Consider the following 20,989-nt stretch of genomic DNA (forward strand, 5'->3'; position numbering starts at 1 on the left):
ATACCATGGACAAGTGGATTCATAAGGCTGAATGAATAGCATGCCGCGGTATGTAGATGCCTCCTGTTGCATCCCATCACACATGGGACTCGCTGCTGCCAGCTTTTTCGAACAACGGGTTCTATGATCTGGATTTTAACTTAATGTTAAGACAAGTATGACTAACAAGCAGTCTCTGTTAGATTTAGATAGAGATATACACATGGGAAGTAGGAACGCGTTACATGTGATTACTTTTAGTAAGTACTGTAAGTGTAAGGGATTACAACTTGAAATTCAGCAGTTACATTACAACTACAAATCCCAATAATGCTCAGTTACTCAACGTTTGGATGTGGGTTTGTTCATTGACTTACCCTGAGTCCGTGATTTGTTAAAACTTCTTTTGTTTTTTAAGCAAATATGCACCAATATTCTCTGGTTTATACCGCTCAATTGTGACATTTGAAATTACTACTTTTCTATCATTTTTGTTTATTTAATTAATCGAAAAAAGAACTGTTCGATTAATCTGTAATTAAAATAATCATAAACTGCGGCCGTAAATGAAATAATTTCTCTGTTAAAGTGAACTGATTATCTTGTCATAATATTTGGGACTACAAAAATGTACCATGCTGTACCTTGTCAGAAACAGCTTTAATTATAATTAGACTTGATATAGAAGCCTGTTGCAGTTTGTAAATCACAGTAAATATCTCACAGTTTGGATTCATTGATCTTTCTTTGCCTTCCTCACTGCCTCTTTCATACTTTCACACACCCACACCTCCTTTCTAAGCATATCTCTTGCCGTCTTTCACACTCCTACACATGCACATTACGCTGGTATCTTGAAAATGACTCATTACTTATTTAACGAGTGTTTAGTAAGTGTAAAGCGTTCCCTCCAAACTCATTTTCCCGTCTCGGAATACCTCTGAAATAGACTGTGTGCTAGATGAAGCGGTGAAGTTGGCCATTTCCTCCCTGATTTTTATTATCCCGCTGTTTTCTGGGACAGAGGGGCGGAGCCTCAGCGGTGGCTGCAGCCCAGGTCCTCCTCATAGCTCACTGTCGTATAAAGAGAAACGACCACATTGTAAACAATAAACATCACAACCTTGACGGCAGTGTGCGTCCACTGGGAATATACGATATGTATTATATTATAGATGAATGTAAGTGTGCGCGTATGTGTAGATGGAAGGTGGGCAGGAGTGCTGTAGCAGGACAGATGGATGGTCCATGCATGTAATCATGTTTATGTGTCATTCCACACTCAGTCTTTTTGTATCTCTTCCTTATGTTTCACCAGTACTATAAGCATCTGATAACACCCCAGCTCCAGTCTTTCAAAGCTTCACATTTTCTTTTCCATTTGTCTAAAATGCTTGAATTTTAATGTTAGTGTTGAAATTTTGAAAGTTGAAAAATGTACAAAAACGTTCTACTTTTAAAAAAAAAAATTGGTTTTCTTCCAGTGATAATAAATATAAAGACAAAATAGTTAAGGTAGCCTTTTTTTAAATGAGGTCTTTTACATGATCATGTTCAGATTGTGACATTTACAGAAACTTATGTTCATGTCCCAGTTTACATGATTCTAATCTTATCCAGGTTTCTGATCATCTTCCTCATCAGTGCTGGGATGTCTTTTTGATTCCTCCTTCTAATCTTCTGACTTTCACTTTATTTCAGCATGTAGACATTACATTGGTAATTATATTTTTATTTTCTTTACTGACTACCTACTTTATACCTTGGATTTAGAAAGCACCTGCAAAAAGGGCAGAGATCTCTAGTTAGTAGATTCAGATTTCAAATTCTACAGAGTAGGAGGTCGAGGTCAATGGATGGGTTGACAAAAAGCCATAATACTATAACTCAGGGGACTGCTGTTTATTTCCTGTTTTCTGCTGTCAATCAATTCTCGTTTATTTTAACCACACCCCCGATTGTTCCCTAACCTTAACCAAGTGGTTATTATTGTAAACATGATGACAAAAGCCCCTTTAACCTTAACTAAGTAGCAACATTAACCCAAACCATGATGTTTCCCTAAACACAGTTATTTTTATGCCTAAACCAGCCTTGAAAATAGTCAGTGTCACATCATTTAACAGATTAATTTTTGAAACAGTGATTTGTGAAAGGCACAGATAAACAATGTTATCCTGATAGGGGTGTCAGGTCAGAACACTGCTCTCTGTATTGTTCTAAAACGATGCATTGTGTCGTTTTATGGGCTTGTTAATCAATGTAAAGGTACATGGAGACCTGGTTTTGGACCCTTATGTCCTAATCCAAAACTGATAGGGGGACTGGAGGGCCTTAGACAGGGCTGTCCAGGATATTGCCCGATGGCATTCACTCTTACTCCTGAGCCATGGGAATGATAAGGACTAAAGGACTCAATCTCCAGCCAGTATAATACAGTACGTGGGCTCATTTTGTGCAGAGTGATACATTGAGATTGAAGTACTAAATTGCCTTGAAAGATGCTATAGTGATAGTGAAAAGAGTGTGTATTGACAGCTTTATGCACCCTGGTAACTAATGCTGCTCAGCGTTATACTGTAAATATGACTTTGTTGTGCGTGGGTGGGGGACAGGCAATGCATTTCTATGTGGAGCGAGCCAAGGTCGCAATTTAATGTTCTAAATGAGTCCAGCCTTTACAGGGCAGAGGAGGTCACTTAGTTGCCACGGTCACTAAATCACTGGCTGCCTGACAGAGAAAACAAGTTTATACAACCCTGCATGAAGGCATATAAGTCCAAATGGAGAGTGAAAAAATTAATTGAATTTAGAGTATTGATGACTCAGAGTAGGGAAAGCTCTCTCAGCATGCTGTTTTATAAGCTTACTTACCAATGCTCCCATGGGCCTTGGAAATCCTTGGGTTGAAAATGTGATACAAAAATCAAATCAAACCATAAACTTTTAGCTTTAAATTAATGCATATGGAATATTACAACGTGCTTAGTTTATTGGAAAGCATGAGATTGAAAGAGTGTTTTTGGCACTATGCTGCAGGTTGTTAAAGATAACTGTTGGGGAAACGCTTTCATAGGTTTATGTATTCAAAACTTCTTTACACAGCCAATCCTTTTCTAAGAGCCCTCTGTCACGGTGAAACCGCATGGTTTCATGCACCCAGAGTACTTAAACATTTACAGAGGATTTACTGCATTCAATTATTATGATTTATAAAATGTCAAATGTGTAAACCCCAAATCAATGGCAAACTAGATTGATAACTGTTTAAACTTCTTATAGTGAAAATTCCAGATATTGGCATCTCCAATATGATTTATATTTTTTGTAAGTTGAATAAGAGCTGGAATTCTCAATAGTTAATGGATCAACAGAAAAAATAATTGGCAGTTATTTTGATGACCGGGTTACTGTTTAAGTCACCCTTTAAGTAAAAAACATAAAAAATAATGATACATGCAGGGACATTTTCTTTGTCAAGTTATATTAAACTGTTTATTTTGGGTTTTGGACTGTAAATTAGACAAAACAAGCTATTTCTGTACACCACCTTTTTCTGTGGCATGATATGATGGGTATCCGTTTTGGGTGGATAAATCAATGAAATAATCTGCAGAATTATCAATCATAAAAATTATCTTTAGTTACATCCCTGAATTGAATTACTTTGGAGTGTTAGGCATGATGGTCTGCCAAAATGATTTTAAGACATCACTATGAGCTTTGGGAAATTGCATTTGGATTTTTTCCCCACCATTTTCCAATGAACCAACAGATTAATCAATACTGAAAATAATCATTCATCATCAGTTGCAGCTGTACATTGTTTCACCTTATTAAAAAACGCTGACTATAACAGCATGCTCCAAAACAATAATACTGAATTACTGCCCAGTCTATCAAAACTTAATATAGAACAATATTCAACTGATACATAATTATAAAAAAACAATCTTGTGCACAGTAGGAGATCCATTTGACTGGAGTGAATATAGATGGAAGAATTATGATACAACCATGTGCAGTATTAGCCAAACAAAAAAAGGAGGGCTCTCAGAAACTAAACTTTATCAAACTAAAAAGAAAGAAGTCTCTGTCTGTACTTTGAGTTTCCCTAAAACCGCTCGTCTGATGGTCTTTACACTTTGCAGATGTATTGCTGAGAACCCAATGACATGCAGAGCGAGCTCTTGAAATCCCCAGGACATATTTATTAGTAGTGCATAATGTACACAGGGTGCAGCGTATTGAGATGGGACACCTATTAACTGTTACACTGCCTAACAGCATGCTGGGTACAGCCTGCTCTCCGCCGCTCTCTACCTTATTAACTGTTCTACCGCTGAACAGCATGCTGGGTGCGTCTCGCTCTCTGTCCATGTTTGTGGGAGCTTTTGTACCAAGAGTACGCGCGTACTCTAGCATTACCAGGGGATGCAACCACGTCATGGCAGGTGTTGTACAAGCACTAGTCAAAATAAACTACAAAGAAAGAGATATTTCAGTACTATTTCCATTTTCTAACAAAGCAATCTCATAAAAATGACAATGACTTAACGCTAAAGATAATTAAAGCAACAAAAAAAAGAAAAACGCAATGATCCCGCAGATGGCCACTTTAATGCAACAGTTTTAAGTGGCCTTTTTCACTGGTTAATGTCACACAGGGGTAATGTTCAAACTCATAACTCTATAACTCTGTACCCTCTGTAGCACAAAATTGTAATTTCTTGGATGTGATGGAACAAGACTTTGAAAGGCATTGAAATGGCCTTGAATATTTTGTCCGAGCAAGTGTGGGAAACCTGATAACATTCCACAGAGGGTCAGAGCTGGCTGAGCCGGCCGCGCTGGCACCGACACTGCCACTGGCTCTGCGATTAAACCATGGGAGCCATTTTGGGGCTGATTATTCATGGTGCTACTGTACTGATGTTCCACTACACTGAATTCTCTCATTAGGTCATCCGGCTCTAAAGGCCATTAAATTTTCAGTCAGCATGAATAAGTCAGAGAGTTCTGCCTCTGATCATGCAGTGCGAAGAGTCCCCAAACTCATCATAGGTGCTCTGCAAAAAAAGAAAACCATCTCCTTCAGCACAGGGGTAACATTTGCTCAATTAAATATGTGAGAAGGGCAGGGGTTGGCGGCGGGGTATTTTAAAGCCTAGCATGTGGTGCCAGACAGCATTTCCAGAAGTATCGATCAGGATTTCGCTGCAGTTAAATGACTCTCAATGGGATCTCCTTGGTAACTGGAGCAGTGCCAAGCCACTGAATGTCTAACTGACTTAATGCAGATATAAATCGCCATTCCAATCAAGGCTGTTTTATTTGCAGGCTTGAGCGAGGCAATACGTCACCCGCCGTGCTGCACGTTTTCGTCAATAAAAACCTGTCAAATCTATTAAATGCATGCAGCATTGACGACGTATGATTTACAATGTTTCCTTCCAAGGAAGAGTATTTTGCACACAATTGCAGTAAACGGGTTGTTGACATTTTGGGTCACTGGTTTGCCACAATCACTCATCATCGTTCTGTATTGTGGAGGAGCATTTATTATGCTTCTCAGCTCTAGACTCATACATAATGTGAAAAAGGCACCAGCAATTAACATTAATTAAAAATGAACACCTATTAAAGCTGCTACATTAGCTAATAGCCTAAAAGGATTAAACCTCCATTGCTTCTCAAGAGATTGTTTAGACTTGTCGAACAAAGACTCATTTACAAAGTGAACAGCATGCAACATGGAACTCATAATGCAATCGGCTAAAGGAAATGGAAATGAAAGAGAGAATGACATGTACAGCAGCAAGGTTGTAGGTGAGATTTTTTCCGGAGCCCTGTGTGCTATAGAAAATATTTTTATTGGTGTCTGCTGGCGGATGGAAAATGACCGGGGGAAAACAAAGACGAATGGAGCCATTGACTTCAAATACGACCCTTTGAGAGCACAGCCAGAGCGCCTATCCATCGCCATCTATTATATTCATGAGTGTGACCTGTGGGGGGTGGGGGTGAGATGGAGCTTGAGGGGGGAGGTGATGGGTGCCCACCTGCTCTACTCAGGGTCTAAGACACTGGCTGCCAGGAGATCAAACAGGCCTCCTCGCTCCCCCTCTGTTCTCCTCCTCGCTCCCCAGGCTCGGGTCCCGTATAGGAGGCGACTGACCCACTTTTCCCTCCCTCCCCTGCGCTATTACCTGGAGAAAATAGCGATGTGGTGTGTGTGAGTGTGTTGTGTGTGGGTAGGTTTCATCTTCACTTACTGTACAGAGATGAAAGCGAAACTAGGACTCCAAAGAAAGCATGCCATTTCTCATCAGATACTACTCCATGTGAGATTGTTTTTCTAATGGCGTGTCTTGACCCAGTCAATGTGTTGTTTCTGTGTCGTGCAGTTGATGTTAACTGAGCTCACTCAGATCTAGTGCGTTAATGGGGGGGGTATCTCTTTGGGATGGCAGTGTTGATTTGAAATCGACTAGACATGAGACAAATTTGCCAAACAAATGGATAATTTGCCAAACACTACAGGACCAAATGAAGGCGGTGATAGTGCATAAATTCCATTGCGCCGGTGTAAATTCTTTACAATCCTCTGGAGCTTTACGGAAGGTAGAGCCATCGCTCATTGTTTTCGCAGGATCAGATTGATATTGATTGACTCTGACAGCTAATATCATGATACTTAGCGGCAGTGGCCATTTTCTCTTTCGTCCTGCACCGACTCTCCCTCTATTGGCTCTTTTTTGTGTGTCCTGTTGCCGCCTTTCCTTGTCTGCCTGCTTTTACTACCCTCATAACATTTACTTCATTTTTTTATGTCCTTCTCACTCTTGCTCTTCTTTCCTCACAGGCCTCACATGGTGACTGATTCCATGGGCATCAGGAATGAGAGCTTCATGAAGATTGCTGCAGTGGGGACGTGGATGGGAGACTTTGTCACTGCCTGGATGGTGAGGGTCCAAAAGCATTAGAGAAGTTAGCATTTATGAAAAGAATAGAATTTTATTATTCTATGATTTTATATCAGTGCTTATTATTAAAAGCACTGATATAAAATTATATTTTTATTGCCATGCTAGCAGCTGGTAATGTGCAGATATTTATGGTTCCCAGATGATGAATCTTAATTATTTTGATGATCCCCCAACATTTCCACTTGTTAAACAGGAATTTTAATTGCAAGATCATTCTTAATTCAATAACCATTTTCAATAATCAAATTCTTGCTGCTGTTTTTGAGAAAAATGCTCATGTTGAAGATGATAAGTTGCTAAGCATTAGTATGCTACATCAACATGTTACAAAATGTATGGTACTTTTATGAAAACAACACTTTTTTTCTACAACTAAGAAATCTTAGCTAGATAAGATAGATTGTTATTATATATCCCACAAAATTCTTCTGGTACAAAAAACTATTGAAGTATGATAATCAAGTGTTACGCAAAACGGCAGCATGTTAACATGCAGTAACTTGTGTTGTTACGGTAGCTATTAGCTAGCTGTATGGTGTTAAATTGCCAATGGCAGCACCTTAGCTTGCTAATTGAAGGTTCATGTTTGTTTTTTAACATTTAGCTCACAGCACAGCGGTGCCTGATGAAGTATTTCTTGTGCCATGTACATGTCTTCTTGGATTTACCATAATTACCATTTTCTGACTTGTAAATAGTGTTTAAGCAAACATCCAAATCACAACCATGATTATACAATTTTCCCAGCTGCCTTAATCTTTTTCGATTTGGTGCGCATGGACGTGCCTGTAAAAACAAACAATCACATCAGCCAAAGCCTTTTTCCAAGGTAATGAAACCCCACATTTAATGGATATAATGCTGGATGGTCAATGCACGGAATTTAACCCTCACACAACCAACTCTGCAGCCCTACAACCATCCTGAGTTATCTGATGCGATGACGTTCGCATATAAACATGGACATCTTTCCCACACTTACTTTCCATCCACATGACATGATAGTGGCATTATGCTGATAAAACTAAAACCACGTCTGAGAATGTGGAGCCAAATAGGAGAGGATAAATTGGAGATACCCTTTTAGGGGCCAAAGTACGATTGATACACCCTTTTGAATTAGCATGTTAACAATAATGGCACAATACTTCTATTTTTTATTATTCATCATAAGTATATTAAATCATATGGAAGATTGCATGGTTTAGCCATTCTTCACACTCTAATTACTAGGTCCGGTGTATCCTCTTCACCATCGTCAAGCACACCCTTAAAGCTCCCTGTGCCGATCCAGTTCAATCTGCTACCAAATCCTTAGAGTAACATGCGGTTTGATTTAAGATGGGTCAGAGGAAACAATGAATGCTGGGGGAGGTACAGAGAAGGTTGGGGGAGAAACCTACCCCTGTTCATTTGTCAACATAAAGAGAGGAGGAGAGCTCCGGCGGGAGTGGACTACCTGTGGTGGGAGGAGCGGGGCTCTGGCACCGACATGCACACAGCTGAGACAACTTGACAAGCTCCCTCACCGGTCACATTAGTATTCTAGAGTACATACTGCAGAGAAAGAGAGCGGCTGGAAGGAGAGACAAGCGAGGGGGGGAGGGAGGGAGGGAGGGAGGAGGCTAAGGGGAAAGAAACAGAGGTGAAGGGGAAAGGGAAATGTAGAAGTGTGGTCAGAAGGGAGACAGGGGGAGGAAGCAAGTGAGAAGGTGAATCAGGGAGACAGAGATGTGTGTGTGTGAGAGAGAGAGAGAGAAAAAGTTGGGCCAAGTGAAAGTGCTGATTCCAGAAATTACCCACAAGGTTTTTTACATTCGATTAATTCAACAAGGCACTTTGAAGATGACCTCTGTGTCTCCTACGCCTTGCAGATTTACGGTGTGTCTTCACTGGATGAGCAGGAAGTGTCTGTTTTTCCTCAATGCTGCAGAACGGCAGAAACATCTCGAATACATCGCCTGATTCAAATCCCCTTTTTCAACATGAGCTACAGTTACTGCAGTGAGGCGCTTTATTGACGAACTGACCTTGCTCCTGCAGCGGCTCCGCTCAAAGAGTATAGGGGGAATTATTATACTCATGTATAAAGGGCTCTCTGCGACAACTCTGTATCGACAAATACTACTCTTTATTATTAGTAATATATCACCAACTGATAGAGGCAGTGGAAAGACAGGTGCAACCTCCATATTGATAATGAAAGTCAATATTTATTAAAATCTCATCACGGACGCATTAGTGTTTAATCACAGATGAAGTGTTATTCAGTATCAATTATTTAATATATGAACATAAATATCTATATAATCACATGTCTTGTGTGTGTTTATACCCTCTGTCATTTAGAATTGTTGTCATTTAGCATAATGTATAATTAAAATGACATTAACAACCAATAACATTTGAATGTTTATCATTCAAATGTATTGGTTACCAGAAGGTGGATTAATGAATTCCAGTAAGTAAACACTGTGTTTTTCTTAATTCCTAATTTTTACATGCACTACATGGCCAAAAGCACTTAGACGCCCACATCACACCCATTTGTGATTTTTGAACATTGATATTTAAAAACCATGAGCACTAATATGCCACTCAAGCAAACATTCCACAGGATTTTGGGACCTGGTTGCAGGTATCTGCTCTAGCATTAGTTGAAGCCAAAAGGTTTGGTTCTCAGTCTGCATTCCAGTTCATCCCAAAGGTGTTTGATGGGGTTGAGGTCAGGGCTCTGTGCAGGCCAATCAAGTACACTCGCACTATTTTTTGCACCTTATTATTGTGCAGGGGCATTCCCATGTTGAAACAGGAGATAGCCTCAACAAAATGTTGGCCTTAAAGTTCTTTTTACACTGTTACCTGAAATCTCATTGTATGCTGTAATGTAATATGCTTTTAGGCTTTTTTTGCTAGGATTCAGATGAGAAGACCGATACTGCTCTCAAGTCTGTCCCTTAAATATGAAGATACATTTCGGAGAGGGTGAGCGTAGCTTAGCACAAAAACTTAAAGCAAAGGGAAACAAAAAAGCACCTCTGACGCTCACACATTACCACGTTATATCTTGTTCAGTTAATTCGTACAAAAACCAAAGGGTGAAAAGTAACTTCCAAGAAGGAAGTAGGAAATATGAAATAGTGTAGCATTAACCCCTTTGTAAAAACCAAAACTTGTCATTTTTTAACTTTGGTTCCAGCAATTAAATGAATAAACAAGATGCAACGTTTTAATTAGTGTACTTTTTAACGGTATATTACTTTTAGACACAGCCAGGCTGTTTCAGTCATTATGGAAAGCTAAGCTTAACTGGCTTAACCTCCTAAGTAATTAAGTAAATGTTTCCCCTCTGCAGGTGACAGATATGATGCTCCAGGATCAACACTACCCAGACTGGGGCAAAGCAGCCAGAAGGTTCTGGAAGCAAGGAAACAACAGGATTGTTCTCTTCTGGTACGTTGCTGAACTCTGTGAGACCATTATCATCATATCACGATTATAATGACCAAGATTATATAAATATATGAATGTAAAAGACACAGGAACTTAATAGCCTTAACTGTACACACACTGCACTACTACGCTCACAGCTATCAACAGGAGAGAATCACTACTCGACAAGTGAACAGACTTCTACCTATCATCGGGCTCACCATACACTGGCGTTAATCAAACACGGTTTTAATAACAATTTAATTTTTAAACAGTAATATCATCTTTCAGGAATTTAGTTGTGTTTTTTCATAAAACCGGTAATCGTATCTTGGTCTGCACATGATAAGATTTCAACAACTTCCCAACCTACTTGTTTACCAAAATGCATTATATATTCCTAGAAGGCTCTGTAGATGTGTGTGTTTGTGAGTGTGCGTATGTGTGTGTTATGTGGTCTTTCCAGCCCCGTTGCAGGGTTACACGCAGTCAATAGCCGTGTTAATCTTCCCTCACTCAGTGTCAGCACCTTTAATTAGAAGAACAGGGTGAAAATCAATGGACACAGCAAGGTCACGGGGCAAACCATAGCCCTGCCTTTTACTTCTCCTACCACAAGCTGTGACCCTTAAATAACTGCTAAACAAATGCTGCAAACCATGTCTGATATGCCCATTACCAGACGGACCAAGAAGGAGCGATCCCTGTTTTGATGTATTACACCACCAGTGCACGGTCCCAGTGGCTCTCATTCAACAAAGTGGCTCAGTGCTGTCAGTCAAACACGACATGCGAACGCCTCTCCGCCGGTTCATTTTAGGGTCATGGTGGGAAGTGAAGGACGTGGGGAAGAGGATACGGTTGAAACCGTTTGACATCTGTTTGATGCGTACACAGAGAGGTCAGGACATAAACGTCTCAAACTACAAAGACAGTTTGCCAGGGATGTTTAACGTTTCCTTTTTCGCAGAATTGATTCACCTGCGATTATTAGAATGCCAGCGGTCGAATTGTTTCTGACTTTTTTTTTTTGCAGCTCTTCATTTTATTGACGGATGCCCCCCGACTCACACCGTCCCAATCGATGCCCGATTTGACGAGCTTTTCGTTTTTGAAAATCAGAGCTTGAAATATGATTGATAAATGCGTTGCTGGATACGTCTCGCCAATATGCGCTGAAGGGGTCGTGGCAAATTGTGAAAAGACGGTGCCAAAAAAAAAATCGTCCATTGCTTAGGAAATGAATCCCACTGTGGAATAATACAAAGCTAGAAAATGCATCTCCCTTACAGCTGAAATGGGATATGAGCTGGCTTTCACTATCTGCAATGCAGCCAGCCGATGTGTGGTGGGAGAATGCACACAACAGCACAGCAATCACTGGGTGACATTGAGACACAATGCACAGAGGAGAATAATACTAGCCTTTCCTCAATGTGCCTCTCCTCATATGGCTGAGAAATTCCCCAGTAAACAGTTAATGCAGAATTACAGCAATGTGACATCAACACAATTCAGAGAATGTGAAAGATTGCAGAGAAACAACACAGCAATTGCTGCATGCAGGTGAATAAAGTAGTTTGGCTCATGTTAAATATGGAAATACATGGAAATATGTACGCAGTAAGGTTTTTGAATTGCATTGTCTCTGCATCCACAAACAGACACACAGTTTTCTTTTATGCACATTCCTCTTCCTGGAAGCTTTATCTGCTGCCATTTTTCAGGTAGAATTGTTGTTCAATACATTATTGAGTCCATGTAAAGAGAAACTGAGTTTATTTGATTTATCTTTTCTTGCATTTTACGTAGGCGTGGAAGTGGAGCTGTTTTTCTTCCAAGATATATAACATTAACTTCATCACGTAGTTTGACATTTTGAACCTATATTCAAACGTTTTTTCAAGGTCTTGTACTTTTTAATGTGCGTCATTCATGGATTTATCGCTGCTCCTTTCTTTTCTTTTGTCTCTCCCCCTTTCTTTCCTTCCATTTACTCATCCGCTGTCCTCTGCTTCCCTCCTTTTACTCCCTCTCCCATCCTCTTGTGTCTTCCCCTTTGCCTCTCCTCTGTTTTCTTTTCCCTTTTCCCCTCCTTCCACTCTTCTCTTTTCCTCTCATCTCTGTGCCTCTCATTCCTTATCCTTCTTTCCTTTCTTTTCCTTTCCTTCCTTTCTCTTCTCTTCCTCCTATTCCTCCTCTCCTTAACCCCTTCTCTACTCTCCTATCCTCTCTTTCCTCTCCTCTCATCCTTCCCAATTCCTCTTCTCTTCTTACATCCTCCTCTCTTCCTCCCTTTCTCCCTCTTCTCTCCTCTCCTTGCAGGACAGTGCTCATCTCGCTGACCTCGGTAGTGGTTCTGGTCATCAGTACTGACTGGATCAGCTGGGACAACCTGAACCGAGGCTTCCTGCCCAGCGACGAGGTCTCCAGAGCCTTCCTGGCCTCCTTCATCTTGGTCTTCGACCTTCTCATTGTCATGCAGGTAGACCGCTCCCCTGTGGCCAATTAAAAAATAGGGAGCTGGAACGTTTCTTGGCTTACTCCGCTACCCATCATGCCAGTTCCTGTCCCTCCCCGCTCCCTCCCCTCCTATTCATCAATGGGGCACTGCGGCACAGAGCAGCGAGAGGGGTGTTTGATCACTCTCAGTTGGCATGGTTACAAAAGCATGTTCACACACACATATATAAATACACACACACACACAAATACATAGATAAATACAAACCGTTATTTACTCTTTTACATCTCCTCTCTTTCAGTCCCCCCCATCTCTCTTTCCCAGACCTCGGCCATGAACCCCCCCCACCCCTACTCCCCTATGAGCCAAGTTTATTTTCTTTAATGATGACTCATAAGATTGGAGTTTTTCTCACTTTCTCTTTTTCCCACCCGATGTCCTCTCTCCCACAGGAGAGTGTACATCAATAAAGCCTGTGTCAGTCGCTCATGAATATGTAAATGTGTTTGTCTGGGCAACAAAAAAAAACAAATAACTGTATTGAAGAGAAAGAGCCTCTAGCCAGGAGCCAGAACCACAGGCCAATCATGTATGTGGCTTGACTGTGAGCCTAATTCAACACAGCCTCTCCAAATACTTAATGAACATATTTCACAAGGCCTTGTTGGTGGGTATTAGAGGACGTGTTGCAAGACTAATATTTAGTATCTCCTAAATATACGTTTCTACTCTGTGGATTATGCTTATTACATGGGATAACTTCCACTGTTACTAATACATCCCTCCACAGAAACCTGGCAAGGACACCACTATAATTACCATGGTAATATGTATTAGAACTGGAGTTGGAACTAAAAGTGAATTCTAGATTTATTTATTTATTGAAACAATTCATTATTTTGAGAGGGGCTTCTGGCTGCTCTGCCCAGTAATTACTTCACACTGTGGGTTTTTTCTCATTTATTTACCCAATAATTGTGATTATGCAGATATATAGAAAGAGCTCAGCAGACAGTATGCAAGCGTTTCCTCACAAAAATGCTGGTGTATCTTGCTGAGGCCAGCTTTTCCAGCCTTCTGTAAAAAAAAGCCAGTGATCTGATGTGACACGAAGGACACGTTCCCTATTTTGACATCTCCGTTTGACTCCCCGGGACATCTGGACCCACGACGCTCTCTCTGCCTCTACCTTGGCGGTACATCACTCTCCACTCGCATTGACTTGTTTACGACGGGCCCTTCTCATTTTCTGCACAGTGTACAGCAAGCACATTTACTGCAGCTATTTATGAGTCAAGTTAGCCTGCCCTGCTACGGCGCCCAAGCACTGGCAGCCGTCGCTACGTTGAACCAGTCAATAAAAATTCATCCATGAATTCAGCCCTCCCTACAGCTTCATTCCCCTCCATCTTAGAGCACAGGTTGCCATAGTTAATCTCTCACCTCCATGTGAAAAGATGGTTATTGTTGTTCTCAAACTAATTAATACCCCAATTAATGACCTGTCTGGATTTGCCTCCAAGCTGGGTTTTACTATTTCGATAGTTTTGTGTATAATTGAACTGTTTTTCCCAGCTGAATGTCAGCTTTCTATGTCCTTTGCATATGAATATACACATTAACATATGTGGATGATATGCCTACTAGTATACTCTTACTATATATGTTTTAGCAGAGACTCATTATTGTATGGGAGGGAGCTGCGTGGCTTAAATGCCATGCCTGTTAGTGCTTTAGCAACAGATACTGCAGATATGGAAGAGGAGTGGAGGACTTAATTAATATCCAGGGGGCCATCACCAAGCTGTTATGCTGCTCATAGATAGTGGCATGGGAGACTTTGGATCACATGAGGATACAGCGAATGTAGACATGTGGTAATGTCATTCAGAAAGCTCTGTGCAAATAACGGGAACCGAAGGGAAATGGAGTTTTAAAAAAAAGGCTGAAATTAGGTTTACTACGTGTTTTTGTCTCTAATAGAGAGGATAAAAGCTAATTTGCAAGATGATTAATTCAGCTCAGTTTTCTTTGCCAGTCTTTGTGTGATTTTAGTTAGTTTCAACAGTGCCATTTTAATAACACATTTTAATAACACATTTTCATAACGCAAAGTCACTAAATACAGTTACATGACTTTATGTAGATTTATAAATATACGTATTGCACTTCTAACAGCAGCAGTTTAGTCACTATACAAATAAGCAATTATGGAATTTTTAATATAAGACATTTTACTTTTTTATTGAAGGAACTATTTCTAATATCAGATGTTACAAAGTCAATAACAGGCTCCAGAGGATTTGCAAGCCAGTATTTTGGGAAACAATTTAAGACGGTACATACATTATTCATTTACTTAACACACATTAACTGAAGCACGTGTTTTTACATTTCATCACGCATACACATATCTCCAAATTTTGGTGATTTTTCAGATAAACTAAAGGGTTAACTGTTCCTTTATGCAATGTGAACATTGTAACATATGTAAACATTATTGTTTTGGAAATAGATGGTTCTCACAGGACACACATTTTGAGAAAGAAATGCTCTCTAAATTGTCCTGCCATCTGTAAAAATGTATTTCTTTTTTTTATTTTAACTTCTCTATTTTTTTGGATACCTCATCAAGAGTAGTTACTGCCACTGGCCACCACATATAACCACATACTAGCAAACAGAGCTCAGTGACACCGCAGGGCATGGGCAGCCTCTAAATGTCAGTTTGGGGTGCCTGTTGATGTGTTTTAACAAGTTGAATTCCCAGGGCACATTAGTACACTCTACAAGCCTGTAAACAAACAGTGTGGTCTACAGTCTACAGCAGCTGGCATGTTTGACCTCCAGTCAGTGCATGAAGATACTCCACAGAGACTAAATATCAGCCAATATGAGAAAGTTCAGTGTTCAACACCCAATAAAGCATGATAAATGGCTGATATTTGTCACGGCAGTGTGGTTATTTAAATCCGTTCATTTTTATACAGCTGAGGCTACATGATCACAGTCACAATACACATTTATATGCCTGTGTGTGTGTGTGTGTGTGTGTTTGTTTCAGGACTGGGAGTTCCCTCACTTCATGGGTGACCTGGATATGAATCTACCAGGAATGTCAACAACGCATGTCAAGGTCAAGCTTCCTGTCTGCAAGAGTATCTTTAAAGAGGAGTACCACATTCACATCACAGGTACAGGCGGACATGTGCACGGCGGCTGCATACAAAACAACGGCCTCATCTCATTGGTTCATGAGAAGGACCTTTAGCTAGTTTTTAACTTAATGTCAATTAACAACCATTTTCACAGACTGATTAAATAGCAAAAAGAAATCAAAAGGGAAGATTTTCTTATATATTGGCCTGGTTTTCAATTGTATTGTACCAAAAATGCTTTCCCTGCTCTACTTTTCCATTTTCCTCCGTAGGGGAAACAGTTTGATGGTTAAACCACAGCAGCCATTTATAATACATGTGTAGCTGATCTGGCACACAGGTGGCTCCACCGCTGCAACTGCGTTTTTTTTCCTGTTCCTCGTGTTCCTCCCTGCCATGTGAGACTCATCGCTCATCGCTCATCTCCGTGTCTTAATGTTCTCGGAAAACGAGTGTATTTCCCATTCGAAACTGTCCTCCCGGTTTTCTCCATTTTGTTCCGCTGCGTGCACACGCCGACTTCACAACCATAAAGAGAAGGCAAAAACCAATGTTCCTGTGCTAAATGTTAAGCTGTTCAAACGTTCAGTGATTCGCGAAAGGTTGTTAACCCTAATGCATTGCATATCCATTAAGCGATATGGAGATGGCTCCGGCGCGACGTGATTGGTTTAACTAAAAGCTTATTAACAGCATATCTCAGGGGGAAAGGAAGGAGAGAGGTGTCACGTATACCACGGGGAGACATCTGCCTGCTATCAGTCAACCTGGGTAGATGGCTGTCTCATGGTAATGTAGTGATCTTGTTAGAAGATACTGTTGAGGGAGTAGCACCTGCAAATGGATCTGTGTTTCAATGCATGAGCTATATGCAAAGGGAGAGGGATTAATGACAAACGAAGGTGACAGCATATCTATCTGTCTGACTCTGCCCTCTAAATCTTGTTTGGAGGAGGAATGCGTTGTACATCAATCTGCCTGTGTGTTAAACAGGCCCTATTATGCTATTTTCCGGGTGCATATTTTTATCTCAAGTTACAGTTACAACATGTTAACATGCATTAATGCTCAAAATCCGCCTTGTTTTTCTCATCCTGGCTGTCCTACAGCACCTCTTCTCACCCTCTCTCTGAAATGCTCCATTGTAGCGCTTGCTCCTCCCTCCAGAAAGCAAAGTCTGTTCTGATTGGTCAGCTAGCCAGCTCTGTTGTGATTGGTCAACGTTTCACATTTCAACAAACTCTTTCTCTGGCGTTTCAGCTCCATCTCTCTCTTTTGTTGTTTGAGGGCCAGTTTTATGTCACTTCCGTAACATTGTGACCTCATAAAGTTACGGAAGTGAAGGAGAGAATTCAATGGAGCCATTTCAGGAGCTCAGGAGCTCCTGAGGGGGAGGGTAACTCCTTTTAGGCGTGTACTTCAGGTTTTACACTCTACGGACCTTTTACATGTACAAAAATATATATAACACACTAAAGAAGAGGGGAAAAGTGGAAAAGCATAATAGGGCCACTTTATGTGTACAGTGAATGCATGTTTTTTCTATGCTTCCCTGTCAAAGATAGCCTTTTTTTAGTCTAACAGAAATCACTTGTCTCTTTACAGGTAAGTGGTTCAACTACGGGATCATCTTCCTGGTGCTGATTTTGGACCTCAACATGTGGAAGAACCAGATCTTCTACCAGCCCTACGAGTACGGTCAGTACATCGGGCCCGGTGAGAAGATCTTCACAGTGGAGGAGCCGGAAACACTCCGCTTCTTCAACCGCAGCACTCTCACCTACGCGTGGCGCTCCACCAACATCAACCCCGACAGCAACTTGACCTACGTGGAGCGGGACATGTTCCTCCACAGCCGCTTCACCGGAGCCAGCCTCGACGTCAAGTGCCTGGCCTTCATCCCAAGCCTGGCGGCGTTTGTCCTCTTCGGCTTCTTCATTTGGTATTTTGGGCGATTTCAGGACAGCGAGACCTTCACTGAAAACCAAGACAAGACGTACGAGAGGATAAAGAGGAAGTCGCCGTCGGAGCACAGCAAGGAGATGGGTGTGACGCCGGAGGAGGTGCAAATGAACATGAGCGAGAGTCTGAAACGAGCGGGAACGCCAATGCTTCTCTCGGTGGACGGGCCACACTTTGGAGCGACGCCCTCTACGCACTCGACCATTTCCATGGAAACCCAAGAGACACATCCGAGCATTGTGATCGACAGCGCAGAGCAGGAGGAACCAGTTGTCTCTTTCGATGTCAATAAGCTCTCTCCCTGACCTTATGAACTCCTGAAACATTGAGCTACATAACTGTGGACAGGTTGAAAATGAAAGCTCAAGATCTAAAATCGTCGCTTTTCTTCGGCAGTTGCATTTGTTTGAATATATTTTTGTAAAACACTCTTTCTTAAAAACCTCTGACACAGCACCAATTCTGATAACAAACATCTTTTAAAACAGAATGCAAACTTTTAATTGACATGGTGCTCCGTCGGATTTTGCATTTTCATAATTAAATTTTTGTCACAGGATACTATTTTGGTGCCTATATCAGAGGAGTATTTCTGCAGTCTTAACACTGCAGTCAAGTTGATTTTATTGCTTATCACTGCTACACTAGTGCCTTGATATGTCATATCTTCAGAAACATTCAGTATATAATACTATAAGCAACAAAATTGAAGATGTCCTAGTTACAGTCTACTATAGTGATGTCTTATATATGCTTTCATGTCATACAGACAATTGTTACCTCAATTGATCATAAGACTTTCTCATCTTAATTTATTCGCGTGTGACGTCACTTTTACTCTCACTTCTTGTTTAAATTACATGATAATGAACGTCAATGTTCTTTGATGACTTATTTATAGGCCATTACTTGATATTTGTTGCAGATATAATAAAATGCAATCAGCTAAGATCAAATAGCTAACCAATAAGCCACTTCATCATTGCTTATGTGGCTTCTGCACTTGGACTGAATACCAACAGAGTCAGAAAGGGGGTTTTGCCCTTGGTATAAACATGCCATTGAAGTGCATGGGAGGCTTCTGCTCCAAAGCTCAGGGCTTCTTTATGTCTAGATAAACCTTGAAAGTTTTAAGAAATAGTTTTGCAGTCATGTTGAATGCATGAAAAAGTATTTATTTGAAACATTATCCTGGTGTTAAAAGAAATCCCTGATGTTTAAACATCAACTAAAACATGCTTATACACTGGCTTTGAAAGTGTCCACTGCCAAAGTCTCTTTAAAATACATATACAGTATTTGGAGCTTTAGGTCCAAAACAGTATGCTCTTTGTTATTTCTCTGTGAAGTGCAAATACTAACTCATTTATTACTACATTAACTAACTGTACTGTTTGTATAAGTTTGGCACATTTCAGTAAGTACTTTGCATATAAATTGGACCAACGATACCAAATAATACAGTTTTGGGGATAAATATTGCTGCATTAGATGTTATGCAAATTTAACAAAGCTATATTCATGAATGACAGAGTGGAATGATATTATGTGTTCTTGCATCACTCTGCATTATAATGGACTGTAATGTACTAACATTTCCTGGAAATGATTTCCCCAAAAAGTATCAACCACATCCTTTGCTCCATAACAAACTAATTACATTATTATAAGTATATGTAGCCTGGGGGTGTTACCAGAATATTTACATGCGTTTGCAGTGTTTAATTATAATAGATAAATACATTTAACAAGAGGGCTTTTTCCAAAAATGTCATTACATTTGCCGGCATTTATATATTTATTTACTTAAGTAAAATAATAGTGATTAAAATACCATCAACATTTGCCAATTATTTATTTTTTATTCTGTCTTTAAATTATACATTCAATTAAATTATGTAATTACAAAATGTATTTAAAGAATGTATTTTATGTATTAATTTATTAATTGATTTTATACATATAAAGCCGTAAAACCTAATAATTATTCTGGTGGTACACTCCGGACTCTTTACAGGAATTCCCTGTGTGTGTGTGTGCGTGTGTGTACATTGTGTAAGCAGAGTTGTCTTTTTGTGTCTGTAAAGGATGTTTTATACTTAATAGTGCATGTTGAGTGTGTGAATGTGTGCATGTGTGCACTGGAGGCTGCCGGAGTGCGTACATGTACTACTAAACTTGTTTTTGACAAAGGCCATTCTGTGAAGAGGTCAATGCATTTCAGCATAATTGGTTCTGTAATTATCCTTTTATACATTACAGCTCAATGAGGTCATTAGATGTAAGTGTCTCACCAAAGGGCAGAACCTCTCTGGACTTGAAGAGGCTCTTAAGTGTTTGTAATGTGATGTGTTTAGGTTAAAAGTGAGGGTTTCATCATTTGTTGTTCAAACTGATTTCATTGAATTTTGTTGCAAAACTGACACTTCCTTCAGTTCCTGTGTGTTTGTGCTTTTTCCTTAAGGCACAGGAAATCTCCTTTCGGTGTTTGCTCAGTGTGCTGTATGTCTGTTGAACCTTGTGTTACCAATAAATCAATACATTCACACTCTTATTTTCTTTTGACCACTTTGTGAGATCCAATAATTATCAGAGCAAAGTTGCTAATCGATTTAGCGAGAAAAGTTCTAGTTCACATTTTTCAGTATTCTTTGGAAATCGTTGCCAAGCAACAGCACAGGTCAAGCTTCTTGCAGCTGCTGACCCAATTAATATGGGCAATATGAGAAATAATGATACTATCTTCACAAGGACACTTGAAAATGTAGTCTGCGTACACACGACACCAGGCTCAGATTAGTATGAGCCTTGCTCTGGGCCTGTCCGCTGTTTGATTTATGCTAGGGGGAAACAATTTGAATTTGTTATGTGTTATATTTCTTCGACAGGATTTGCTTACAGGACATGTATTCGTGTAAATGAGTTATAGATTGGATTGAAAATGTCTGAGGAAGGAAAGATGAGAATTAGTTTAAGGCAGTGATTCTCACACCAGGGTTGGAAAC

General features: G+C 40.2%; 1 protein-coding gene across 1 annotated transcript in view; it reads left to right on the forward strand.

Annotated features, from left to right (window-relative positions):
- tmem117 (transmembrane protein 117) overlaps nt 1-18,289 on the forward strand; it is a 42,093-nt gene extending 23,804 nt beyond the window's left edge. Inside the window, exons 4-8 of the mRNA XM_054619600.1 lie at nt 6,845-6,944; nt 10,324-10,421; nt 12,726-12,885; nt 15,929-16,058; nt 17,628-18,289. Coding sequence (XP_054475575.1) covers nt 6,845-6,944; nt 10,324-10,421; nt 12,726-12,885; nt 15,929-16,058; nt 17,628-18,289 — 1,150 coding nt within the window. The remainder of the gene's footprint in view (nt 1-6,844; nt 6,945-10,323; nt 10,422-12,725; nt 12,886-15,928; nt 16,059-17,627) is intronic.
- The last annotated feature ends 2,700 nt before the right edge of the window (nt 18,290-20,989 follow it).

The sequence above is a fragment of the Anoplopoma fimbria genome, chromosome 19, assembly GCF_027596085.1.
Source record: "Anoplopoma fimbria isolate UVic2021 breed Golden Eagle Sablefish chromosome 19, Afim_UVic_2022, whole genome shotgun sequence".
NCBI classification, from domain to species: domain Eukaryota; kingdom Metazoa; phylum Chordata; class Actinopteri; order Perciformes; family Anoplopomatidae; genus Anoplopoma; species Anoplopoma fimbria.